We start from the raw sequence: 27,829 nt of genomic DNA, 5'->3' as shown, positions 1-27,829 counted from the left end.
AAAAATCTCATCAAAGGCTCCTGCCATTTAAATATTAGAAGCTAACACATACATAAAAGTTATTATAGATTGGAATGGAGTAAAGGTCTTTCAGGTATGAGCAACAGAACCGCACAGTAGTGGTAGTTTCATCTCAAATTTTGAACCAGTGCAATAAAGGGCTTCGCCATTCATAGGAGACTCGCAATATTCAGGATGCTTATATTGCAGCGACTTGGTCAGTCAGCTCTTGTTCTCTGTACAGCCAATGGGATCTTGATCTGGGTCTGAACTGTTCACATTGAGCTATTAACAAGAAATGCTTCCCAATGTTTTTCTTTTTTGCTTTTGAGCAATTGGGGAAAAACAAGCTCCTTCTGCTGTCAAGCTATGGTCTGGAACAATAGCCTAGTGATGTCTCCGTTAGGGAACCTTGCTATTCCTTTGCCAGCATATTGCACAGCTGTACCCATGGCATTGCAATTTTTTATTTTTTTAACATTTCTGAAGGGGGAATTAAGGTCTGAGTAAGGATTATCATGCTGCATTTTCCTCTTACTAAATAATGTTATTTCCCTTGGAAAGTACGATATGATCTGATGCTTGATTCAATGTCAATAGCTGATATGGCTCATATTATACACATCATGTCTACATTATATCTACATATCGCAAACACAGTACACACTCAGATTCCGGCAAATCCTGGAACGTAAAGGGGAACAGATCTTTATAATATCCATATTTATTCGAATCTCCTTTACCCAATTGCTGGAAACAACCAGTCTTGGCTCAGAGTCATCAACTGCCTAATTTCCAGATTGTCTAAAGAAAGAAAAATTAAGCACAACAGGGAAAATAACATTGTAACTGTTGTTGAGTTTATAATCCAGTGTAAGTTACAGAGTGCTGATAAGTAAAGGAAGTTCAACCAGACAGTTTAATCTTCCAATTTCCTGTCTTCTAATCAGCCACTGGCTCTTTCGACTTTAAATTAGAAACATTCCTAACAATATTCAGGGCAGGTGAAGGAAGAGGGTAAAAAAAGAAATGGAGATAGAGCATATATCTGGAAAAAGAAGAAACTAGGGATAGTACAATTAAAGAACAAGATATACAGCAGGACAGAAAGTATGTATTGCATGCAGGTCATCATGCTGTATAAAGCAAGTTTTGCTAATCAGCTGGAAAACATTTCTAAAAGAGGATTCAGAATTGGATTTCACAGATGCTGTACACTTTCAGACAATAATTTTGACACGATAGTGTGATAGTACACACACACACACACGCCAATGCAATAATACAAGAATTCTGAACTGGTCTTTGACCGTAATAATAAATTACTACAATTATACAAGCAAAATCCTATAGTACTTGGTGTATATCCTTCAGAAATACAAAATGAGAGTAGTGAAGTATAACTTGCCAATGCATTCAGACAGTTGTACATCAAACGAAAAGTTGCAATGCTTAATGGAATCTTTTCAGACTATACCATGAAATACAACACTTACGAAACATGCTGTGGTTTAGATTTTTCTTTGTTGTTAATACTTTACTTTGAAGATGTACGCATTCTTAAGCCAAGAGTTACACATTTTCACTTTTTGTGTATGCACTTTAGGTGCTTCCAAGATTTTAAGCACTTCGGTGGGAAACTCAGAAGGAACGCAACAAAAATACTTTTCAGGAATCGTGTTGTAGAAGGCCTAAATATGTTTAATGTTACATTTCTAGAAACTATTTTTTTATGATACTGGTAGTTATAAGAAAGAAATGACTATACTGAAATGAAGATTTTGCAGCATAATGGTGGGTATTAGAAAGGTTTACATTGGTGTAATCCTACTGGTAGCTTTGGTCCCTGAATTACTGTGTTAAGCTTAATAGTGGCAGGTACAAGTACCTTGTAGGTATCCATTAAAAAGTTGTACCTGTTACAAAGTTTGAAAGCCTGGAGGATTTATTTAAACTCAGAAGCACCTGCGAGTATGTCTGTCCCCACAAGTGAAGAGCTTCTTTTATAAGTCTTCATTTTTAAAGATGCAAAGTCATCATGAAGACACTAGGATGAACAGTTTGCAAGAAATATTTCTTCTGATCTCAACCACAGCAAGCTAGGACTGAGATTCACTCTATTCATGCCTCTTCTGCAACTCCATCTTTACATCAACCTGGTTTTGGGACCGGGTTCAGCATCTGAAGTCAGTGCAGCATTCTATACAAATCTGAAACTCTTTTATCACTTGTACCCATGTGATAATCCTCTACAGGATATTATTAAAATTGAAAAACCAGGAGCTAACATTGATAAAGCTAGCAGAGCTGGTAGCAGTCACATAAACTTTGGATACCTACTTCAATATTTTAAATACCTGTTGGATATTACATGTCCTCCCCCCCCTTTCAAATAGAAAATAAAATGTCCTTAACCACAGTGCCCAACTTTACAGTCTTTTAACCTTGGGGAGGCAAATTCATTTCACATAGGTTTGCTGTATGTCAGAAGTTTGCAAACCAAAGATGTCATATGAGTGTTAGCCTAAATTAATATCTGTTTCAAGAATGGCATGATTAAAGCATGAGGGAGAGAGGGTTAGATTTCAAAAGATTTCTTGCCAGTCATTACAACAAATGTAATTATTCTTAAAATGTACACATGTACTGAGTCTTGCTTACAGTACTATGAAGTGTCTGATGATACTGAACATATCACTTGGCAGCAAGAGCCACCAAAATAATAAAATTACCTACAGTCTGCATTTTACTTAGACCATAACATTGTTCACTCCCATGAAGATGAGACCTAATATATACACCATGGCATCAGTTGTATGTAGATCAATTAAGAAGAAAGATGAAATGAGAAGTTTGCATTATAAAGCCAAAATTCATTCATTCTTCTTCTCTTTACACACAGAGTGTTTAGTCCAAAAAGTAAAATAAGCTTTTCATCCCCCCACTAGACATCCATTCTAGCAACTATCTAGCTACAAACACACTGTAGACTGGAGTGAAATCATGCCAGGGAGAGGGAGAGCGGGAGAGAGAGAGAGAGAGAGAGAGAGAGAGAGAGAGAGAGAGAGAGTCCGAGCCTAAGAGATTACTGTGCCCACCCTTTCATACAGCCATTTCTTTCATTATAATAGGTCTTTTCATCAAAATGACACAGAACCTTTAAATTTTGGACAGCATACTTCCATACAGTAAAGACGGCAGCCACTTCAAACCGATTCTGAACCTGCTCCCCGAAATAAAACAAACTCGCTCCATTGACACACATAAATTGTTTACGACTCATTAAAAAGCAAAATTGCATATCCCAGTGTTGGCAGCTGAGTCCAAGCGGGTGGAAAGAGGGCATTCACTCATCTCTTTGTATGCTGGCAGTACCAAACTGAAGTTTAGCAGTAGGCAGTAGCCGAGATTTTTTGTGCAGCCAGACGATGCATGAGGTAACTTTCAAAGCTTCCTTTTTTGTCTTTGTATATTAAAATGCATTGTGTAGCTGAGGTTTGATTAAAAGAACTTAACAGATGTGATGAGGTTTTGGGGGCTAAAATATGCTTTATATTACAGAGTGTGCATCAAAACTGCTTACTTTTGTATCAATAATTGAATCCTTGTCTGAAAATGGACATGTCTGTTGTACAAATCCTTGTATGGTTCATTTCAATGATTTTTTTTTAATATAAAAAAATGTCTTTTTCTTGTAGTCCACTAACTTTTAGTGGGTTGATTTTAGCGTCTGTACATTGAGGAAATAAGTTATGTGGCATGTTAAAAGTTTTACAGGAACTTTCTGTAAGGTTTCATCTAAACAACAGCTTGTCTGGTTATGAAGCTTGTTTATTTTCTTGTCAAGTGCATTGCTAAATGTTTCCAGCATTTTTTTTTTTACATATTATATCCACAACAGTAAGACTTCTGCAAAGTAAATGCATTTTCTTTAAAATGAAGCCTTTTAATATATTTTCAAAAGGAGACAATGTTTTAAGATTCCTGGGGAAAATATAAACAGTCCCCCCACCTCACCATAAGAACAAGACAATAAAAGCAGGAGCTTTATAAGAGCATAAGTGTGGCATCTAATATATGTACTGAAGAAGAACAGTTTAGGGCTATTCCCTGAAAATAGATTTGCATCAAAAATCACATTTCAGTATATAACAAGCTAATCAGTCAAATGAATAGACAATTTCAGAGCATCCAAGAACATCCCTTCTGCATTTTCTGCTGGCAGAAAGTCTAATTGGAAAATCAGTGGTATGAATGAAGCGGTTAGACTTCCTCTATTCTAATTAACCCAAATCGGCATGTAATATTTAGCTAGCAACCACCAGTTAAACCTTTCTAACGAAGAAAAGTTCAAACAAATCTAACAGCTCAAACACCTTATGATACAAGCAATGAATACCACCAAGTCGCTGAATGAAATCCTTCCATATTGCACTTTTTTCGTGTCTTTCAAGTCCACAGGCATCCTAAACTTCTCCGAATGACATCAAAATTGATCTGGGAGACGTTTCCTCTGTGTGTGCGTGTGTGTCTCTGTGTGTAAGCCTCACTGCTCCCACTTACTTGTTTCAGCATATCATACAAAACAATGGCATGATCAGTTTCATTGTAATTCCATTCACCAGTCCTTTTTAAAAACAGAAAACAAAAACAAGCCGTGATATCTATGTGAACTGAAACGGAGGGGTTCACGGTCCAGCTAGGAGCACATAATGCGTGTATTGTCCTGGCAGCAAAAATTCTCTCACTTAAAAAAAGAAGAAAAAAAATCACGCTTTGCCACAAGAATAATAATTACAGAAAACTTTAAAAAATAAAAAAGAGAAGAGAAGAGAAAAGAAGAAGCCCTGCTAACAAATTAATCCCTAACGGACAGCACGCTAACGAGGGCAGTAATGATTTGAGGGCTCTCTTCGACACAACAGGGCTTGCATCTTCTGCCACAATGGGCTATTGTGCATCCTCCTAACTCACTGTACCTCTGATAGATTCAAGATGTCAAAGGTTGTCTGGCCCGAGTGACCATGACATGCGAGTTAACTCATTCTGAGAGTGCCTGTCGGAACTTTATTAAAACTTTTAATTGAACCCAAAAGACATTCAAATGGGATCTGTAACACCCAGCTCCAGATCCTAACAGGACAGGAATCAATTCTAACAGACCCTTATGAAAGGATAAGTTAGACCAGGTCCTCTTATGGGACATTCATGCCATGATCCATACACAGCAATGCGAGAGGGGGAGAAAAACCACCACCAAAGTTTTCCTAGAAAAGGCATGTCCTGAAATGTCTCTTGAACTTCCTTAGCCCATTACGTGTTAACATTGCCTGGCAAATATTATAAATCAACAACTCTAATAATTTGACAGAAGCAGCCACATGCCCAACAGGGAAACATAAAAACGAGAATCTGCAATGCCACAGTACAACAAAGCACATCACCAACGAGGACCCAAAGGAGTTGAGGAAAAGTTGTTATTCGAAAAGAAAGCTTTTCAAACTACTTATCCATGTACTTTTATATTTTAAAACAAATAGAACCGAAAGGGGAGGGAGCAATTTTAAATGTAGGGCACATGAACAGTCTCTTATTACAGAGGAAAAACACACAAGTAGGACAAGTGGAAGGCTACTCCAGTGAAGAGTGTGAAAAAAAATATCAAATGTTAATTTGATAAATGTGAGGTCTGGGACATTTTGTCAAAGAGGGAGGGAAAGTAGAAAAAGGAAGGGGAGGGAGGGAAAAAAAAAAGGCAGCCGTGCTGCCAACTCACCATCCACCAAGTTCTGGCCGAGATGTCATAGCAGAGCTGCCATTTGATGGATCCGTCGGAGGTTTTCCCTGCCATTATGCTGTCAGCAAGCTTCATCTGATGCTAACTCACGGGAGATAAGACACCTAATTGAGAAAACATTTGCACTGGCATGTTGGGCAACATGTAGCCCAGTCCATACCATATGGAATCATGGGTAAAAAAAAAAAATCTCCTTGACAGTGAACCAATCTCTCACAGACCCAGTGGCAAGGTGAAGTAGGGATGAAAAGTCATCTGCTCCCAGCACTGTCTTCTCCTCTCCCTCTCCCTCTCCTTCTCTCTCTCTCTTTCCCTCCCCCCCTCTTTTTTTTTCTAAAGTAAGAACCCACCGCTTAACATCAAAGAGAGGCGGATAAAATTAGGGCTTCATCACTCAGATGATTTTGGTCTGCTAGGTTTTCCCCTTTCCTTTCTCTCCCCCCCCCAGCTTTAAAAAAAATATGAATAGAGACTTAGTAGGACAAAGGCAGGTAGTGGACTGCGGAGGAAGATCGCCACAGGCTATTAGCCTAAAATTTCTGCTTGACAGATGGAACTGCTTAGAGACTATCATGCAATGTTTTAGGTTCTGCTCCCCCCCCCCCCGAAAAAAGAATTTGCAGTCTGATTCAGTATCTGTTTATCACAGCTACTTTCCCCATACATATAACCAAGAAGAAACAAACTGGAATGAAGGTTTCAGATGTGTGATTTTTTAACATTATGCACACAACATAATCATTTCAGGAAATAAAAGCAAAATGCAGGTCTAAATAGTTTAAAGAAAGAGTTTTATTCTTCAGAAAATTAAAAATGCTCTCATGTAAAAATGAAATCTAAGATTTGACTTCACCCCTCTGAGTATTATACAGGGGTGTGTATGTGTGTGTGTGTGATTGTGTATTTGATAACGTTTCAAAATAATCCAATGGCCTACAAACAGATACCCAGACAAGGCACTTTTGAATTAGACGTTTCCCTTTTAAGGTTTTAAATTTAATTTCGTAGAGTCCTATTTTCCATACGCTGAGTATCCAAAACACCAAGTTATCCAAAATCACCACATGCCTGCCATATCTCCACTTCAGGCTACACCACAAAGAAATGGCATGCCATTGACCTGAATTTACAGTGAACCATCATAATATCTATCTATCTATCTATCTATCTATCTATCTATCTATCTATCTATCTTTCATATAGCTATACATCTCTCAGTAAAGTCACTTCAGTGAAGGAAATCATTTCATATTTTGTATGTCATCATTTTTGTTACAGCTCACAAATGTTTGCCACTTATATTTGTAGCACCTGCACCACTGATATACATCTCTTGTTCAACAAAAGTCATGCCATAGCACAAAATAGAAGACCAATTCTGCGATGTTATGCACCAAGTTGCATAATCTGTGGAACACGTTGAACTAAAATGAAAACTCAACCATATAATTTGTATCCTCTGTTTTTTTGGTTTATTGGCAGCCAATCCTGTTCATGTTTACTTGAAAGGAAGTCCTTCTAAGTTCTAGGAGGTGTGTTTCCTAGTAAGTGACACATGTTATTGCCATGAAGCTCACACATATGTATTAATATAAGTACTTTTACCTGTTACTTGTATTCTTGAAGAAGGGATCTGGAAATGCAGGATCCAAACCTACTTTATGAAGATATTTCCTTCAGTGACACATGAATGAACATCTGAACCAACAATAGAGTGTTTCATTTTGCGAGTCGATCAATAGATTTCATTCAAATATTTAATTTTAGCAGATTGGTGGTCATATTTTTCAATGGCTGAAATTTCTTCCCCTTGCTGGAAAATAGTTTTGATAATTTTTGTGGAATAATAAGAGTTTGGTAGCTAAGCTTCATTAAAATGCACTTCATCAGTGTAAAATTGTTCAAAATTGATTTTGAAATGATGGAGAAATATTTTGCCTATTAATAAGAATTCCATAGTTTAGCTTCCTGAAAACGCAGACTTTTCTAACTTTCCCACCTGCATGACAGTTATTAATTATGGGTTGGAAGTAGTTTTTACTCAGCTCTAACAGCACTGAGGAATTTTGTTATACAATGTGTGCGTGCGTGTGTGTGTGTGCGCGCGCATGCATGTGCATATCAGGAGATGTCAGATAAGATTTGTATAAATATGCATGGACAGAATAAAATCATATGTGTACGTATGCACTTCTGAGTGAGATTTCCTTTTCTTTCTACATGTGGTGTGCGCACAGATAAACGTATTTATGTATATCCTAAATGTTCATGCATACAAGTTTGTGTGTATTTGATAAAATCATCACATCAATGGTGCAGGTGTTTGACTTGTCCTTAGTGTGCCCTGTATGTTCACGCACATTCTTTATTACGGTCCTAAGACCCACAAAAACAGTTTTGAAATTAAAAATGCAGCAGAGATACAAGGAAAAGATTTCAAGGCAGTCACTATGTTTTGTCCAGAGCATGTTGACTTCTATTTCTTATAACCTCTGAGAGAAATTTTGCCATGGCCAGGGTAATATCATTTGACTTATCCTCAAGAAGACACTTGAGATAGAAGATTTCAGAATTTCCAGGTAAATTTACCAATAAATTTACCAATGAATGTGTTTATGTAGATCATAAATGCACATGCATACAAGTATGTAATGATAAAATCATCACATCAGTGGCGCAGGTGTTTGACTTGTCCTTAGCATGCTCTCCGTGTTCAGTATCAGCTCCATTTACAGGTGTAGCTTTAGCTAGTGTAGGAAGTCTTAAAGTTGTGCTCAGAATCCAGGAAGAAAATGGATGTTGTTGGCAGTGGCCTTTGTGATGGGTGGCTGAAATATCCACGTCTGTTCACTCTGGCGTCATCAAAAGTACCTGTTCTTTCTTCTATAGGCTGCTTGGTGCTCTTAAAAACTGTAATGCAAAATATAAAGTAAGATGATTAAGCAACAATCAGCATCTAACCAACATGAGATTGAATTTCATCCTTCCCTGCTTCCCTTTCTTTCACAGGAAACAACTAGCCAGCACTTGTGATAATTAATTGAGTAGCACTGAGCCTACATTGCTTTCTGTCTCTTATTAAAAATGTAGGCGAATAAACGATCAAACCTGCCCCCCTCCCCAGTATGTCTATAAGTTGGTGTGATCTTGTATGATTATATATTGACTGATAATGTTTGCAGGAAATTCTTTGTTTTCCACTATGTGGATAGGGTCTTTTGGGCCCAGTATTGATATTATTGGCTCTGTCTTTAACTTAGCTATGAAAAACATGCCAAACACTTGAAGTGATTACAGGAAAAGAATATAGAGTTCATTTTAGCAGTGGAAACAGCATGAAATCACTCCATTCTGGACAGTACAGTAGTCTGATGTAAAGAATCAATGCTGTTGAATAACTGTGTTTTCGATCCAGAACAATTAGGGTGCAGTTAACTTTACCATTTTTCTTTATGATGTGGGTGGCAGCGGATCTTTTCTTGTCGAGCAACTACTCCTTTTCTAAGTGAGCTGTTACTAATAGCCTTGAAAGAAGATTAAATTCAACATGTTAAATATTACAATTATTGTGGAAAACAAAATTATTTAGTGAACATAATGGGGAGCAAATCAAGCATTTAACATGATCCAGGAAATGCTACTCTAAACAATTGCATTTGTTTTATGCATTTTTCCCCCCTTTGATTGCTGACAGATGCCGTTTTGGAAACAAACATCTAAACAGTTTTCCTTCAATCACAGAAAAGGGGGGGGGGGAGAGGAAATAATAAACCCCCACACTAGAGAACGACTACATGTTTTGAATTTAACTCTTGTCAATCACTGTTCTGCAAAACATGACATGTGAATGACACCCATGCAAAACCATATCATTAGAAAGCTAATAAACCACAAAGACATATTCCCTTTAAACCTCTCTGTAAAGTAGGAAAAACTGCTCAGGACTGAGATCTTCGTCAACATTCCCCCCCCCCCACAAATGTGTAACATTGTACCTGCATAGCCAGGTCCCTCTGGCCCCTTTTTGTCTTCCTGATTAACACAGGATTATATGTGTATGACAGTTTTAGCATGCATGTTTACTCAGCAAGATGCTGGATGAAAATTAGAACACATTTGCCTATGGAGATTGTTATGAATGTGGACTACTTCCTATACAAAACACAATGTGTCCAATATTGAAGGCAGGGAAAGAATTAGTGAAGTGTTTACTAAACTTGAGTGGAAATGCCAAAAGACAGTATCTGCAAAGCACATTAAACCCCCTAGATAAATAAAGTTGACTTTCTTAAAATTTACTGCTGGGACCATTGCCTGCTCTATTTCGGTTACTATTCTTTCAAGCACTCCCCTATTTGCCTACTTAGATTTAAGCCTCACGGTCAGAGAGTGTCACTTTTGTGTTCTAAATAAGACTTAAGCACACCTACTGTACATTGCTAAGTGAGTATGAAAGTAGTAGCTGTGCTAGCAGTTATAATAAGAAATAAAGCAGCCCATACACATCAGAATTACAGAACACGTGTTGAGAGATTGCCCTAAGGTTCCAGCATTCATTCACGTAAAGGATAAAACATCTAGCACGAAATGAAATGTAGGCAGCTCCGTTAAGAGCATAGGGAGAACTCTCCTGGACCAGGCCAAAGTTCTGTCTAGTCCAGCATCCAGTTCCAGAGCCAGTGTGGTGTAGTGGTTAAGAGTGGTGGACTCATAATCTGGTGAACTGGGTTCAATTCACCGCTCCTCCACATGCAGCTGCTGGGTGACCTTGGGCCAGTCACACTTCTTTGAAGTCTCTCAGCCTCACTCACCTCACAGAATGTTTGTTGTGAGGGAGGAAGGGAAAGGAGAATGTTAGCCACTTTGAGACTCCTTTGGGTAGTGATAAAGCGGGATATCAAAGCCAAACTCTTCTTCTTCTTCTCTCTAGAAAGCTCACAAAGCAGGACATGAACACAGTAGCCCTTTTCTGCTGTTCCCCATCGACTGGTGTTCAGAGGCATTCCACCTCTGATCCCAGAGGACACATATAGCCATCATGACGAGAGATGATGCCGAAAATCGAAATTAGGCATTTGGTAGTATTCATTTAATTATTTCATTCATTAATTGCTTTCTAGGAAGCATCTCAGCAAGCGATTTCACAATACAGTACAATAAAAACATATAGAAAACAATTGCATCTATATAAAAAAAAGTCCACGTGGTGTAGTGTTTAGAGTGTATGACTATGAACTGGGAAACCAGAGTGCAAATCCCCACTCTGCCAGCCATGAAGCTCACAGACAGGGCGCTCTTGGGCAGTCACAGTTTCTTTCCTTGAAGGAAATGTAATAAATAAAATAAAATAAATGACATCAAACTATTTCAGATTCAATACACATAGCAACTAGGGTAAGAATCTTCACTTTGAAGGCTTGTTGAAAGAGGAATGTTTTCAACAGGCACCCAAAAGACAACAGAGATGGTGCCTGTCTGGTATGTAATGGGAGGGAGTTCGAAAGGATTGATGCCACGACAATAAAGGACCAGTTCTGACATTGTAGGCTATATCTTTGAGGTTCCTCAATGGCCAGATGTACACATTGAGTTAACTAACATTCTTTAATATTTTCACAATTCAGACAGATTTTTTTATGTTAATTTCTGTTTTCTGTGCATACAAATTTGGCAGAACTAAACATTCAAAATCAGTCATCTTTGCTTGTGCTCAGATGTTGATTGCTGCAACCTTTTACTTGTTTAACGAACTCGAAATGTCCCAATTGGCATTCATATCCTCATGGAATTACTGTGTTTTAACCCTTTAGTTTTTGGGACGCAGGTGGCACTGTGGTCTAAACCACACAGCCTAGGGCTTGCTGATCAGAAGGTTGGTGGTTCGAATCCCTGCGACGGGGTGAGCTCGGTCCCTGCTCCTGCCAACCTAGCAGTTTGAAAGCACGTCAAAGTGCAAGTAGATAAATAGCTACCGCTCCAGCGGGAAGGTAAAAGGCATTTCCTTGAGCTGCTCTGGTTCGCCAGAAGTCGCTTAGTCATGCTGGCCACATGACCCAGAAGCTGTACGCCGGCTCCCTCGGCCAATAAAGCGAGATGAGCATCGCAACCCCAGAGTTGGTCATGACTGGACCTAATGGTCAGGGATCCTTTACCTTTAACCCTTTAGTTTGCTGAGGCAGTCTGTTTAAAAATTTGGATCTGAAATCTTTTAATAACACCATCCTTAAGAAGAGCTGCCTGAGTTCTGCTAGGTATCCTCTTGTGTATTTCTGCTGCCTATTCATCTGTGTCTGCTTGTGCCACAACCACTTCCTTTGGTCCCATGTCAACCTAACTGTAAACACAGGACCCATGAAAATAGCCAGTCATAGAGAGGGTGATACATGACTCTGGGACACCCATCTTGACATTGGGATGCCATACTACACATTACACATTTTTGAGATGCACTCTGTTGATGCGCAAATAATTGTATAAACTACAGTATCCCCAAATAATGGAGAACGCTCACCTTAGATTGTTACACGTCTTTTGTAACACGATTACATAATTATGATTTCTGGTGGGATAATTCCACCAGTTACTAACCATTACTAAGAGCCACTGATAAGTTTATGTCCCATGAATTAGCATAATCACTTGATTGTCCTGATTTTTTTTTAAAAGCAGTCCCTAGAAAATTACAGCCGGTGGGGAATTCCATATTAATTGTTTGTGTGTATTTGTGTAGATTCCTTCTTCAAGGTTCAAGTTTCTAATCTGAGTCTCTAGTAGTGAGATCTTGGAGTAGGGTAGAGATGCACCATTCCTATGTCCCTATTGTCAATGCATGGATGAATACAAAATAACCTGTTATCCCACCCATTATGAGTTCCCTCTCCATGGCAGAGTTCTAAATGATTGTTTCATTCGAGTCAGGAGTCCAGGACACATTAGAGCAAAACAGAACATGCAATGCACAGCTAATTTCCAAACATGTGAAGTAACCATCTCTGTTCACATGCAGAGTACAGCACACCAGACTTAATATAATCAGCTTCTGTTATGTCTGCGGTTAGGGAGAATATCTTCTAAGTTTGGGGAAGGATGTAGAGTCATAGCCAGAAAGGCACAAAGCCCAAACTTTTCATTTTTGAAATGAAATGGCAAATTCACAAAACAGCAAGCTCAAAATCATAGTGACAACATTCCCCTCCATCCCTCTGCATTAAAAATATTCTCAATTTAAGCTTGAGGAGGGGCATGCTCAAAGCAGACCCACACACCTTTTCTGCAAACGCTCAGTGAAGTTCTATGGAAGATCTATATGCCCTGTGCTTCACAGCTGCTGCTGCAGCTTTTAATGGGCAAATGCAGGGAAATTGCTAATACAGAATTTGTTGCAAGACAAATCCATTATTTCTCCTTCCAATTTCCCATTTCAAAGAATAAATAAATACAAACTGATGAAGTAAAAATAGATATTTATTATTGAAAGAAACTCACTGTCGCATTCTTTCGTGGATGGTGTGATACCTGAATAAAACAAAAACAACACATCTGCCTGCTATGCAGACAAGTCAGTCAGTATATGAAGATGAAATGGCTATATTCTTTTCTGCCACTGTCTGCCATAGTTACACACCAAGAGATCCTTCAGTCCTTTGGCCTGTGGTACTACTGGATGCACTGAACTGTCCTTCCAGTATTGTCCATCTGCAAATCTTAAGGATACTTCAAGGACCATATTGGTGCAGGTGATAACATCTAAACAGAAAGGAGCTACTACCAGGCAGGATCAAACCATGTGCACCAACGATCAGCCATAGATAGCATCCACCAGATCATGAGAGGTATTTTTTGAAAAAGATGCTGGATCACCCAATATCTTTGGAGTCTAAGGCCCCTATACCTTGTGAACCTCCCTGAGATATTTTGATGAAGGGTGGTAAAAACAACAACAACAACAACAACAAGAACAACAAGAACAACAACAACAACAACAACAACATGCTAGCTGCAAGCACAAACAATGCTTCACACAAAATCAGAGCGAAAGCTTTGACCAGGTTTCCATTCCCCTTTGTAGCAGAGACCTGCTCAACACTGTTGGTTTTTGTTTGTTTGTTTCACTATATAGGGTGGAGGGATGGGAATTAGGGTGACATAATCCCCTTCGGTAGCATGGAAGGCAGCTGAGATAAGTTTCTTCTGATCCAGCAGAACATGCCTAAAGTGACCAAGTCTTCCAGCTTGGAAGGGAAACAAAATCACAATGGGATGAAGCAGTACATTCAACGGTGCATTGCCTGTGGGAGAAAATCCAAGGGCAAAAAAAAATATCAAAAAAAAAAAAAAATCCCACCAGCTATTTTTGGATCCTTGCTCAAATTAAAGGCCCATCCAATCACATGTCTTTGGTCTTGTGTTGAATATGCACGCTAGCATTGTGCAACTGAAGACAGGTTTTTCTGATTAGGTCTCTTAAGGAACTATGCTGGTGTAATTGAATCAAACCCCCTGAATTTTCCAAAACTGTGCATGGGCTCCAAGGAAGAGTTCACATCCCAGGTACGTTCTTATTTTGACTAATTAGCCATGTAAATTTAGAACAATCCATACTTTGCAATGCATTATGGAAATAAGTATTTTCTTCAGTATGATTAATAAATATACCACAGTCCTCAATTCTTTTTATATTTTTTTCTAGCCCAAGTTAAACTTCCTGAGAAGTTTTAGAACAACCCCACTCCTTCCTCCCATGATAAAGAAAACTAACCATGTCCAACACAAGCTCAAAACATAGTCATAACCTGGCCACCCAAGTAAATACGGTAGATCATAACACAGAATCTAAAATAGGCACGCTGGACATTTATTATATAAATGCAATGGTAAACCACCAAACTGCTTTTCACTATCTTTTTTGTTTTGCTGCATTTGGGCCTCATCTCTACTATATATGGGACGCGGGTGGCACTGTGGGTTAAACCACAGAGCCTAGGGCTTGCCGATCAGAAGGTCGGCGGTTTGAATCCCCACGACAGGGTGAGCTCCTGTTGCTCGGTCCCTGCTCCTGCCAACCTAGCAGTTCGAAAGCACGTCAAGTGCAAGTAGATAAATAGGTACCGCTCCGGCAGGAAGGTAAACGGCGTTTCTGTGCACTGCTCTTGTTCGCCAGAAGCGGCTTAGTTATGCTGGCCACATGACCCGGAAGCTGTACGCCGGCTCCCTCGGCCAATAAAACACAAAGAGCGCCACAACCCCAGAGTTGGCCACGATGGGACCTAATGGTCAGGGGTCCCTTTACCTTATACTATATATTGAAAGCAGTATCATGCCACTTTAAACAGTCATGGCTTCCCTCAAAGAATCCTGAGAAATGGGGCATGTAAAGAGTGTTGACAGTTGTTACTAGACCCCTTTCCCCCTCATAATGCACATGTTCTGATGCACAGACAAACACAGAAAGTGCGGGTGGTAGAAGCTGAATAGAAATAGGAACAGCACAGAAGAGAGAAGGGGAAGTTCTTTCAACTATAGCTTCTCCGGGTCATATTCAGTCCAACGCCCTGCTAAGTGCAGGAACCTTGCAACTGCAGTATTCCTGGAAGATGAAACATAACTTAGAGTGTTAATACATTCAGCAAAGGAGATCCCAGAACCTCCAGGTTTCAGAATGAGACAGGTTTAACAGTGGTTAAGAAAGTGAAACACCTGGGGATCAATATGACAGCTAAAAATGGGAACCTATTTAAAGACAATTATGAAAAATGCTGGACTGAAGTGAAAAAAGATCTAGAAATCTGGTCAAATTTGAAGCTTTCACTGCTAGGCCGTATTGCTGCGATAAAAATGAATGTATTGCCTAGAATGTTGTTTCTGTTTCAAACATTGCAAATTTTGGACAAAATGGACTGTTTCAAGAAGTGGCAGAGAGATATTTCCAGATTTGTCTGGCAGGGCAAGAAGCCTAGAATAAAATTTAAAATACTAACGGATGCAAAGGAAAGAGGTAGATTTGCCCTGCCAGACCTTAGACTTTATTATGAATCAGCAGCTTTTTGCTGGCTGAAAGAATGGCTGCTTCTTGAAAACACAGACATTTTGGATTTAGAAGGCTTTAATAATGTATTTGGATGGCATGCATATTTATGGTATGATAAGGTCAAAGCACATAAAGCATTTAAAAACCATATTGTCAGGAAAGCATTCTTTAATGTCTGGATAAGATATAAGGACTTATTTGAAAATAAAACCCCAAGGTGGTTGTCATCGATGGAAGCGAAGGCTCAAAAAAAGCTCAATATGGAGGCCAAATGGCCAAAATATTGGGAAATTCTGGAACAAGAGGGAGACATATTGAATTTGCAGAGTTTTGAAAAATTAAAAAATAAAGCGCGAGATTGGCTTCATTATTATCAGATAATGGAGGCATATAATTTGGACAAGAAAATTGGCTTCCAGGTGGAAAAATCAAAATTGGAAACAGAACTGTTAGAACCCAAACCAAGATTTTGTCAAGGATGTATAACTTGCTGTTGAAATGGAATACTCAGGATGAAATGGTGAAATCTGCTATGATTAAATGGGCACAAGATGTTGGACATAACATAATGATGGCTGACTGGGAACAGTTATAGACCACAGGTATGAAGTTTACGGCATGTAATGCCTTAAGAGAGAATATTATGAAAATGATATACAGGTGGTACATGACACCAGTCAAGCTTGCAAAAATCTATCATTTGCCCGATAATAAATGCTGGAAATGTAAAGAAACTGAAGGTACATTCTTTCACCTTTGGTGGACGTGCCCAAGGATTAAGGTTTTCTGGGAGATGATCTATAATGAAATGAAAAAGGTATTTAAATATACCTTCCTGAAGAAACCAGAGGCCTTTCTCCTGGGCATGGTTGGCCAATTGGTGCCAAAGAAGGATAGAACTTTCTTTATGTATGCTACAACAGCAGCAAGAATACTTATTGCAAAGTACTGGAAGACACAAGATTTACCCACCCTGGAAGAATGGCAGATGAAGGTGATGGACTACATGGAACTGGCGGAAATGACTGGCAGAATCCGAGACCAGGGAGAAGAGTCGGTGGAAGAAGATTGGAAGAAATTTAAATATTATTTACAGAAATACTGCAAAATTAATGAAAGTTAGTATGATGTTGGAATGAAGTTAAGTGGTTTTAGCAGCAATGTTTCAAAGGAGTATGTAAAAATGGATTGTTAACAGGTGAGAATTTAAAGTTATAATATATTAAGTTAAAGGATTAAGATAAAAACAAAGAGGGAAAGGATTTGCTGAATTAACTAATTGAGCTGGAATACAAAAAAGGGAGGTGTGAGGAGGTCAGGGAAACAAGTAAACGAAAGACAAGACATGGAAAGATTGATTTGTTTTTAAGTGTTTTTATTTTTCTGTATTTTGTACTTTTTCTTTTCTTTCTTTTTTCCTTTTCTTATTTTTGTAATCTTTTCTGAAACTTTAATAAATATCATTTATAAAAAAGGAGATCCCAGCACCTCCTGAGGAAGTTTATCCCACTGTTGAACAGCTCTTATCATTAGGAATTTTCCTCAGTTGTTTAGACAAAATAGTGTTACAAAAGTTGGGTGCCACTCCCACCCTCTACCAGGGGGTTCCAGGTGCTCACCCAGGGCTTGTGCACCTTTGGAGAATTGAAGACACAGTGGAGATTGTTGTAGTTTAAGAGGTTTGATTTATTTCACCTATTCACACCTTCAGTCTGCATGGAGGGAGTCCAGATCTTACAGCACGGTCATTTCAGGAGGGACTTGTACCTCACAGCAGTGCAGCCCTGGAGTCAAAGGCATCTCTCCCAGCCAGCCTTCAGCCAGCCTGCCCAAAATGGATCCCAGTCTTTGTTTTGATGTCAGGTGGGTGACCCCACTCATCTGTCAAACTTATGAATATCTTGGGCTGCCTGGCTGCAAGGTTTCCTCACCTTTGGTTTAGGCAACTGTTTGAACAGGTCTTGCTACTTCTTATCGGGGCACTAAGCTTTTGTTAATGAAGTCAAGGATGGCATTAGTTTTGAAACAATTCGTTTAGCTGCCTTGCAGGAACACCTGTCCTGCTGAGTCCTAGGAGCAAGCTCTCCAGCATTTTCCCTCTCTGAAAATCCTGCATGCTGTGAACTTATTGAAGAGCACTCCCACTTTTAAATAAATGTCACATTATTTATAACTAACCCTTCCCCAAACTAAGTACAAGTTTGACCACCCTTTTGCATTTTGAAAATATCAGGAATGCTTCTGCCTCTTAAAGTTACTTTCTATGTATGAACCCAATTTTGTGCTATAAGGGTGTAGGTTTCTCCTATTTTGCTAATCCACTATAATACAAATGCAGGAAGATGCTTTGGACTGGCCTGCTGGGAGCCTGAAGGGCCCTGCCCTGCTTCCCTCCACCTGGCTTGGGGCAGGGCCTGACAGGCTCCAGAAAGGTCTGCTGCTGCTGCTGTTGGGCAGAGAGGGCTCCATTTTTTATTTTATTTTTAAAATTGCTTTTATTTTTTTATCTATGTCATTTTAAATTGTAATATCACTAATATTAGTACTGTATTCTAAGTTTTAGATTTTATGATTTGTGTGTAAATTGTTTTCCATTCGGTTGTGTATTTTTTGATGTGTTTTATTTATTGTTTATGACTTTTGTTATGTTGGTAATTATGTAAATCCTGTCATGTTGTAAGCCGCCTTGAGCATTGTTTTAACTATGGAAAGGCGGCATACAAATAAAAAATGTTGTTGTTGATGATGATGTCAGACCATTTCTTCATCTAGCTCGGTATTGTTGACAATGGCTGGCAGCACCTCCAGAGGTTCTGGCAGGAGTCTCTCTCATCCCTGCCCGGGATTGAATCTGGGACCTTTGCATGCAAGCCATGCACTCTACCACTGAGCTTGCATTTTCCACACTGGCTCCACAGACGGAGCGAGAGGGGTGCCCTTTGTTGTTCTCTCTCAAAGTTTTCTCAGTGGCACGTAGCATAGGCACTGCCACCTGCTGTACTCATCTAGAAAGTGCTCCTAAGCAGCAAGAGCTGCTTAGTCAAATAATCAGCTTGGAAACGCCACTGAAACTAAAGCAGTACACAGTTTGCATCTGTGAGTTTGAGGAATTTCCTTGCCCACTGAAGGGTTGTGAAAGGGTGGTGGCAGGATAGAAGATGAAGAGAGGCTTGGAAAACAGGCAAGGTAGACAGAAAGTTGTGTATTTGCACGTGAGACCACCTTTAATTTATTTTTATGTATTACATTTCTATACCGCCCTTCAACCAAGGATCACAGGGCAGTTTTCAAAGCTGCCATTCTCCTCTGCCTCTAAGAACATCCTTGCACACAGACATTAAATAGATAGTTTGATTACTATAACAAGAAAAGCTTTGCTTGCTGGCTTTCTTGCATCAGAGCACAGTCAAAGCAAAGAAAGAAGGTCTTGTGAAATAGGAACTGTTATGTTTCCAAGGGGTTGCTCGAGAGCAAGCAGGCAAATACCTCCCTGCTCGGCTGTGAAGCCTTGCTTTTGCTGCAAAAATAAACTTTATCTGTCCGGAGCGCCACTCTCCCTTGGCTGACTCATTCACTGGCAGAATCCGTGAGTGGGCGGGGCTTAAACTTTCCCCAACAAAGTAATTTCTTGACACCCAGTCTGCGCCTCCCCTCTCTGCGCAGAACCTTACTGCGCAAGTAACGGTGGACCTCCCCCCTCCCCCCTTTGCCCAGGCAAGGTGTCCTGGCAACGCCTCGCCTCCTCCAAACCCTACAGCTCCTCTCCACTGGAGGCGTGGTTACTCTCCCCTGCCAAGGAGGAGCTGCTTTCCACGACCTTTGTGGGCTCTCTGTAATCCATCCGGCTTTTCCTCTCTCCCTCCTGCACCGATGGCAGTTCCCTGACAGAAACAAATACAGAAAGTTGCCTTATATTGAAGAAGACCGTTGGTTTATCCAGTTCAGCAATGCCTGCACTGACTTGTAGTGGCTTTTCAGATGTTCAGACTAGAATCTCTCCCAGTCCTGGGGATTGCCTGGGACCTTCTGTATGAGAAGCAGATGTCCTGCCACAATGCTATGGCCCTTCCTCTTATATGTAGGAAACGGTACCAATACAATACATAGAAGGGAGTCTTTTGCTATAACTGTCACGTGGCGAGCTAAGTTTCAACTAGTAAAACTTTCCATAGCATGCAGATGAAGTACTGGGGAAGTTATTTTTGAGTGCCAGGATGCCGCTAACTGCAGAGGACCAGGACCACTTTAAAAAAAGATGGTAACTCCAACAGAAAGTGGTAGGGATAGGGAAGGTCTAGCCAACATGGTGTCTGGAAGATGTTGCTGGACTGCCATCCCCATCATGCCTGGCAACTGGGCTGGGACTGGAGGGAGCCAGAGTCTGAACACACCTGCAGGATTTCCTATAGTGCAATCAACTTTTTTTTAAAAGATCCCTCATCTCACATGCAGGCTGGCAAAAGAGTCTCACAGAGCAAGTCTATATGTGGCTACTTGGCTGTAAGTGCCACTGAGTTCAATGGGAGTTGCTCTCAGGTTGGTATGGCTAGGACTGCAGGCTAAAAAAGTTATGGGGGGGGCACTAAAATGAAGAAGAGAGAAGAAACCACCACTTGTTTAAGTGAGTAAACATAAAAGGTCAAAAACCGGTCACATCCAGTTACTTATCTAACATAAATCTGAATGCAGAAATTTGGTTCAGGCATGGACCCATATTGATATGAAAAGTTGTGCCACCTTAATTTCTGTGTCTTGCTTTGCAGTGATCTGTACAGGAGTGTTGCTTAGTTCCTGGGAACCTTGCTTACGAGCTATATGTGCAAAGTTTTCCATGCCATACGAGTTCATGCTTAAAATGCTTTTGCTGGGGCCTCTGAAACTTATTAGATTGTCCTGGCTATAGAAGACCCAAACATTGCTTACACTGGTATAGCAGTCTTGAAATTAGTGTAAAAGGGCATTTAATTACGTCTTTAGGTGGCTCAACAATTAAATGCTTGTTAGCAGTTTAGGTCTATCCTCTCCTTCTCCTCCGCCATCTCGCGGTATGGTCCCAATTCAACAAAGCACATATGTGATTACCTCTAAGCAAATGTTTGATTAGAATGGTGTTTTAAGAAGGGCTTTGAGTAACCAAAACCCTAAGTGACAGCCAACTCAATTACAAGCAAAGTGCTACTTCTAATGCCTTAGGGCCCAATCTTTTTCAGGCATAATGTGAGTCGTTCTCTTTTCATCGCTTTGAATTCTTAGTGTGGTGTGCATTAAATCAACTAATGTGCTAGCAGGACCAAACTCTAAATAAATGTGGTATTGAGGTATAATTAAAAGAGATTCGAGCCGAAAATTGATATAACTTAGTCTTCAAGGACTGTCATTATTTTCCTGGGTTGGGCTCTTATTCCCCTAGCAGATGCACAGGAGGCAAAAATTCAACAGGATGATGCTTCTCAGTAGGCCAATATGCACAACAGGCAGAAATTCAGTGGGCGTGTACCTCTCAGCCTGTTTATGCAGCGAAGAGGGAAATGTGCATCTGTTCAAGTTCTGCTTGCCTTGTGGCTGTTAAACAGGCACAAGAGTCCTCTTTGCCCTCTGAAAGAAAATCAAAAAGTTGCCAGCTGTATTAGGGAGTTGTCCCTAATGTGTCATATGATGGATGCATGGCTAGAAGACTTTGCATTGTTGGGAACGCTGTAGCAAGATGGTACAGGTGGCATAGGGCTGTGGGGCTGGCATGCATGCTCTCAAGTCCCTCTCACACTTCCCCATCTCCATGCCCTCACACTGTAACTACTACTATTCTGATCAAAAGGGATTATTTTCAGTGGTGGCTCCCAGTTTGCGGGATGCAAACTGGCGCCATCTCTTCCTGCTTTTAAACAACAGGCAAAAACATTCCTACCTACCAAGGCTTACGCTTTGCAATTGGGAGGGTAGTTAGAGATGTCAGTGGGCTTTGTTGTGCTCATCCTTTAGACAGGGTAGATAGACCTTGTCCCTTTTAAATACGTTGTCGGAGGAGTCTTTTAGCTTTTGTTGATTTTATTATTTACTATGTAAATAATTGCAAAACGTGATGAAGAAGCAAACAATAATTGTTCCCCAAATATGTGGATGGAGACTTGACACACTCACCCTTTGTAACCCACCATGTGTCAGTGGAGCTGATCATATTTGGATACCTGAGGAAAAAACCTCAAACACTGTGGAGATAAGATGAAATAAAAGCAGAACAATGTGGCACAGGAATGTGGAAAATGCAAATGTTCTGTATAGACGAAGAGAATGAAAGCTGCATGAAATATAACCGGCACATCCTGCAGGGCAGATATGTCCTAAGGGCACGTGCAGCACATGGGATTGTTCTCAGTGCAACTTGCCTCTGCAAAACACACTTTAAGAGCATTTGCTAATCCCTGGACAGATCTCTACTAGGCCACAAAGAGCAGGCTGCAGTAATCACACAACTGGTGTGTGCTGGGTACAAGTCTACACAGAGGAATTTTCCAGGATTCTGTTATGTTCCGGGCTTCTCACAGTTCTTCTTCACAGAGGACTTCCCCACCCCGCTAGAATCTTCCCAGGAGGAGAATCTTATGGGAGCAGACTTTGGCTAAAAGGTAAAGGTAAAGGTACCCCTGCCCGTAGGGGCCAGTCTTGCCAGACTCTAGGGTTGTGTGCCCATCTCACTCAAGAGGCCGGGGGCCAGCGCTGTCCGCAGACACTTCCGGGTCACGTGGCCAGCGTGACATCGCTGCTCTGGCGAACCAGAGCCGCACACGGAAACGCCGTTTACCTTCCCGCTTGTAAGCGGTCCCTATTTATCTACTTGCACCCGGGGGTGCTTTCGAACTGCTAGGTTGGCAGGCGCTGGGACCGAACGACGGGAGCGCACCCCGCCGCAGGGATTCGAACCGCCGACCTTTCGATCGGCAAGCCCTAGGCGCTGAGGCTTTTACCCACAGCGCCACCTGCGTCTGCGTCTGCGTCTAAATGTAGACTTTGGCTACATTTATACATAACCAGAGTCCAGTGGTTGGCTCAGGGCAAAACTACAAGTGAGGTTGAAACTGCGTGTGCTTTACAAAATGAACTACCAAGCATGGGTGGAGATCATACAGTATGATGTGGAAAGATTTAAGTCTTCCTTCCCCAGCCACAATCTCCTTGACATCCAGCCACCCCCAAGGCACAACTAGCTTTAAGAAAATGAAAATAAAAACACCTCCCATATGTGCAGACAGGAGTTTCCCCACTCTAATATTAAATCCTATGCAGGGTGTGTGTGTGTATGTGTGTGATGAATTTAATAGAGACTGCAGATGTGGAGGGAGACTTAACTTTCACTTCCCCCTATGCAGTGAACTTGATCATCACCCCCCCAGCAGTGCACCTGGATTTTTTTTTTAATGTTCAACACTAGTCACATTGTTAATGGCATGTGTATTTGGGTCCTCACTGTGGCTGCATTCCATCCCAGTCTCATAACATTTAGAGGCCAAGATCACAATACATGAGTGAATCACATAGGTGCTGCTTGCAATGATCACTCCCCAACACACACTTCCAATTGTAATTTTTGTTCTCCACATTTCCACATCAGTTTGCATTTTTTCCTTAGAAAAAGTCCTCGTGAAAATTCACCATCATTTTAGTGCAATTTTCTCCAAATATACACCTTTTTTGTATGCAATTTTGCCTAATATACAGATTTTCACCAAGCATTTCCCCTCTAATATAATTTATTTTAAAATGCTATTTTCATAATATATATACATGCAGTTATACAAACACGTTACTCTTGCATATTCATTTTTCTCCGTGGTCCTTGGCACTAAAAAATGTGGAGAGGTGTGACTTCCGAAGGATGGCTGTTTTCTGGTTCGCTCCTTGTTTTGGAAAGTGTGTTTGCTTTTGAATGCGATCTGAATTGAATTTCTCCCCATGTTTAGATGCGTCCTCGGAGACTGGTGGCGGGGCTGCATCCGCCTGATTCCATCCTGTGGACATTATCAGCCTGGCTGGGGATCCAGCTCCTGGGAAGCAGCAGCTCTGCCACACGGAGAGTGTATGAGCTGGGCATGGGATCACAACTTCATCACAGGCCAAAGCTCGATTCCAGAAAGATTAGCCAAGCTGAGGCTCCTGGCCAACAAGAGCAAGCAGACTTGTGGCATGAAAGCCAAGCTCAGGCAGGCACAGGAACATTCCCTTAGTCAATAAAAACAAAGAATCTTATTTGTAGTCAAGATTCTTAGGGGAGGAGGGAAGAAATAAAAGAAAAAAGATACCAAGGCTCTAATCCAATACTCATTTTCCTGGGAGTAAGTCCAATTAAAATCAACAGGGCTTACCTCTGAGAGCAGACATATATATAGGATGCACTGTACATTTACAAAAGCCCTTGCATTTATTTTTTACCACTTGCTGTTTGGTTTTCTTCCTTGATTGAACTGCAGCAGATGCTGACGCTACCAGCTTAGGGTTTGGCCTGCTTTAGGGCAGGGGTTCCAAACGTCTTGTTTTTCTGAATGCAACTTTGCCATTTCTAACAACTTCAGGGGTGGGGGAGCACGTGGAAAGGGTCGTCTGTAGTTTTTGCAAAACGTTTCCTTGTCCCAAAAACTCTTTACTGAGGGTGGCTTCATAACTTGTACAAGAGACGCTTAAGAAAACGAAAAGGTTAATATATTCTAACTCGATGTTGGGTATAGAATGTCAGATCTGTCAAACCACATTAGTGTGCGCTGCTCAGTGAAAAAGATTTGATTTCTTCTGCCACTGTCCTACTATGTTCAAGTCACACAGTGCCAGCAGCAACCAGCCAGCGACCATGGGCTGGCACTGAGTGGACCCGAGTGGGACGCCAGCCGCAAGGACCATCTGTTTCCGATTTCTAACTGAGCCAAGATGTGCAGTGAAGTGCATGCCGTTTGCAGAGCCAGCCTCCGCCGTGCTCAAGTTATTAGGGTTACAAGTGAAATTATCTTTTCCAAACAGCAGGGGAGCCACAATCCTTATGGAAAGAGACTTTAAAAGATTCAGATCTCTTTTGTTAAACTTGTCGGGAAAGGCAGATTGCTTGTGCGTTTAATTACAATCTTCCTGGGGTTTATAATGTAAAAAATGCATCGTGTTTGTTTTTTTAAAAAAGCATGGGATCCTTTGGAAACAAGAGAAGTAGATGTTTTCACCTGGCTCAGTTGAATAAACCAATCAAATAAGTTTTAAATTGCATTTGCTAATAACATTTTTTTTTTAAAAAAAAAGGGAAAGCTGCTGTTACATCACACAGTCACTTTAGATTACACTTACATCACACTTATAAAAGCATTAAAATGTATAGCTTTGAGATAATGAACCTTAATTACATGGTATTTATATACAGATTTTGTTTAAATCTCAGAGGAGCTGTGGATTCAAGTGCATGCAAACTGGGCATCTACTTTGAACATCCCTTATTTTATAACATCAGCCTTTCAAAATACATGCTTGGTAAAGCATGCTTGGTAAAGCATGTGTGTGTGTGTGTGTGTGTGTGTGTGTGTGTGTAAAGCATATCAAAGAAATGACAAGTTTAGTCCAAAAAGCTTATTTACAAATGCAGAAACATTTATCTTTTGACACCATTCTATTCTATTGACTTTACTTCCAATGTACTGTGTGATTAATGATGTAGTAACTGTCATTGTGTTAGATAAACACTGGCAAAGTTGTGGAACAGTTGCTCTCTCTACTGTTATTGGACAACATTCTCCTCCTCCTCCTCCTCCTCCTCCTCCTCCTCCTCCTCCTTCTTCTAGCAACCACAGGAGCAGCTTGTATTGTGGGTCAGCCAATTATGAACCAGCTTATTCACAAGAATTTTTCTTTAATTTCACAGCCCTGTACATACTAGCAGAAAATGGTTTCTGATTTACAAGTCATTTACAAACATTTAGGATTAAAAAAAACCACATTCAGTTACAGTGGTACCTCGTGTTACATACGCTTCAGGTTACAGACACTTCAGGTTACAGATTCTGCTAACCCAGAAATAGTGCCTTGGGTTAAGTACTTTGCTTCAGGATGAGAACAGAAATTGTGCTCCGGCAGTGATGTGGCAGTGGGAGGCCCCATTAGCTAAAGTGGTACCTCAGGTTAAGAACAGTTTCAGGTAAAGAACGGACCTCCGGAACGAATTAAGTACTTAACCTGAGGTACCACTGTACTAGAAAGCAGCTTTCCTTCTGGGATAATAAAGCTCAAGGCACAGAAAGGTGGACTGAGCCGGTTTTAAGATGATTATTGATCCAACAGCTCTCTGAATCCATAGGCAAAGATGCACAGTTCGTTTGTACCAGGGCTGCATATGATAATCAATGAACGTATTGTACCACCTTCATGACATTTCTGAAGGTGGTAAGATGCTGTACTGTAATCAACCCTGTAACTAAGTCAAAGCACATGCACATCTTGCTTCCCTGCTTATCACTGTATCTATTTTCTTCCTTGTTACCTGTTGTTCCTGCACCTCAGAGCAGGAACCTTATATATTCTTGTACTCCTTACAGCACCTTACATGCCGGTGTTGTTATGCCATCAAATAAAGGCAACACTGCAAAACAGGCATAACTTATGCACAAGCTGACCCTGCGGTCCTGTCAAACATACAAATCAACGAAAATATGTTCTACACGGGTGACTAACCATCAGTGACAATCAGTCATTAAGTCTGCAATTCTAACCCCACTTATCTGCAAGTAAGACCCACTTAATCCAATAGGATTTAGCTTTGAGTAGACATGGTTGGGATTGCACTGTTAACCTCTCAGTATCATACACAGCCCTACAGTTTCAGTACCTGCCAAAGGCCTGAATGAATAAATGTACTTTCAGGTGCTGCTGGAAGGACAATACTGGGGGGGGGGGCTGTATCTCCAATGGAAAGGAGCTGCATAATTGGGGTATCACTGTGGAGAAGGCCTTGCCATGAGTTACCACTGAATGGGCAACATATACAGAATAAGGCACACAGAAATGGCAGCACAGCCCACCATGAGTTCAAAGCAACCTGGGCAGCTCTCCCAACAATGATTGTGTCTCAGGGTTCAGATGCCCTCACAGTGTGATCTCAGCAATGAAGAACGACATTAGAGGCCTTGTGTATGGGCACCATACTCAATTTACACAGGAAAACCAACCTGAAGAAGACTCTGGAGAAGGAAACTCTGCCTATGGGACCAGTGGCTTGGACCTGTCCAACGTAGAACGTGCACCATTTTGCCATTCAACAGGTAACTCTGGTTCCTTTTCAAAGCCTTCCGGCAAAATGGGTGAAGGCACTCCTAGAAGTCCAGAGACACTGGGAGCACAATTCCAAGCAGTGCTCTTCCAATTCACAGTTGAGGAGAGGGGCTCAGGCTGCCATCAGTCTCCATGTTTCAGAAGTGCTTCAGCTCTGATTCTTATTGGACCAATATATGCACTTTGTAGTGGCTGTCCTAGGTCCTGTACATGCAGTGTTTTGGAGGCCAAAACCAGACACTGCTTTAATTGTATGGCTCATAGCTATATATGGGGCTTAAAAAAAGAAATCCATGGTGCATCCCACTGTAATTTTCATGGCCATCTCTCCTTAGCAACAACCCAATGAAAACCCCAGGTGCCCCAATGTAAAAGCTGGGTTATTGCTGCTCCTGGGTCCTGGTATGCTCAAACTATGACAAAAACATGGCATGGATCTCTAAACATTGCAAGCAGTTGTCTGAAAATAGAGTCAGGGGACAGAGTTAAGGACACGCTTTCAAGCTCAGCTCTGCATTTCTTGCATACTGAGTTCTCCGTGTCTCCTCTGCAGTTGTGCCTGAATGCTAATACATAGAATGTTGTCGTTGGAACAGATAAGTTACCTCCTAGTCAGTTTTCATTGGACTAGCTTGAAATAGTAATAGGAAGAAAAAAAAAAGCTGGCAGGAAGAGGTTTAAATTACATAAACTGGTGCCAGTTGGACCCTTTAATT

At 40.7% G+C, this 27,829-nt stretch overlaps 1 protein-coding gene and 1 long non-coding RNA gene across 6 annotated transcripts in view; one reads left to right on the top strand and one right to left on the bottom strand.

Moving 5' to 3' along the window:
* Window positions 1-5,995, bottom strand: part of NFIA (nuclear factor I A) — a 427,373-nt gene extending 421,378 nt beyond the window's left edge. Inside the window, exon 1 of one of the 5 annotated variants that reach the window (XM_081193801.1) lies at window positions 5,777-5,995. In XM_081193801.1, coding sequence (XP_081049927.1) covers window positions 5,777-5,872 — 96 coding nt within the window. In that variant the 5' untranslated portion in view covers window positions 5,873-5,995. The remainder of the gene's footprint in view (window positions 1-5,776) is intronic. The other 4 variants (XM_081193806.1, XM_081193800.1, XM_081193804.1 and 1 more) reach the window with 4 other exon arrangements.
* Window positions 3,061-24,065, top strand: LOC308586855. Its single transcript, XR_014008106.1, has 2 exons — window positions 3,061-3,437; window positions 23,780-24,065. It is a non-coding gene; the product is annotated as an uncharacterized lncRNA (long non-coding RNA).
* The last annotated feature ends 3,764 nt before the right edge of the window (window positions 24,066-27,829 follow it).

The sequence above is a fragment of the Podarcis bocagei genome (genome assembly GCF_964188305.1).
Source record: "Podarcis bocagei genome assembly, chromosome: 5".
Lineage (NCBI taxonomy): Eukaryota > Metazoa > Chordata > Lepidosauria > Squamata > Lacertidae > Podarcis > Podarcis bocagei.
This window is presented reverse-complemented; position numbering and strand designations above follow the sequence as displayed.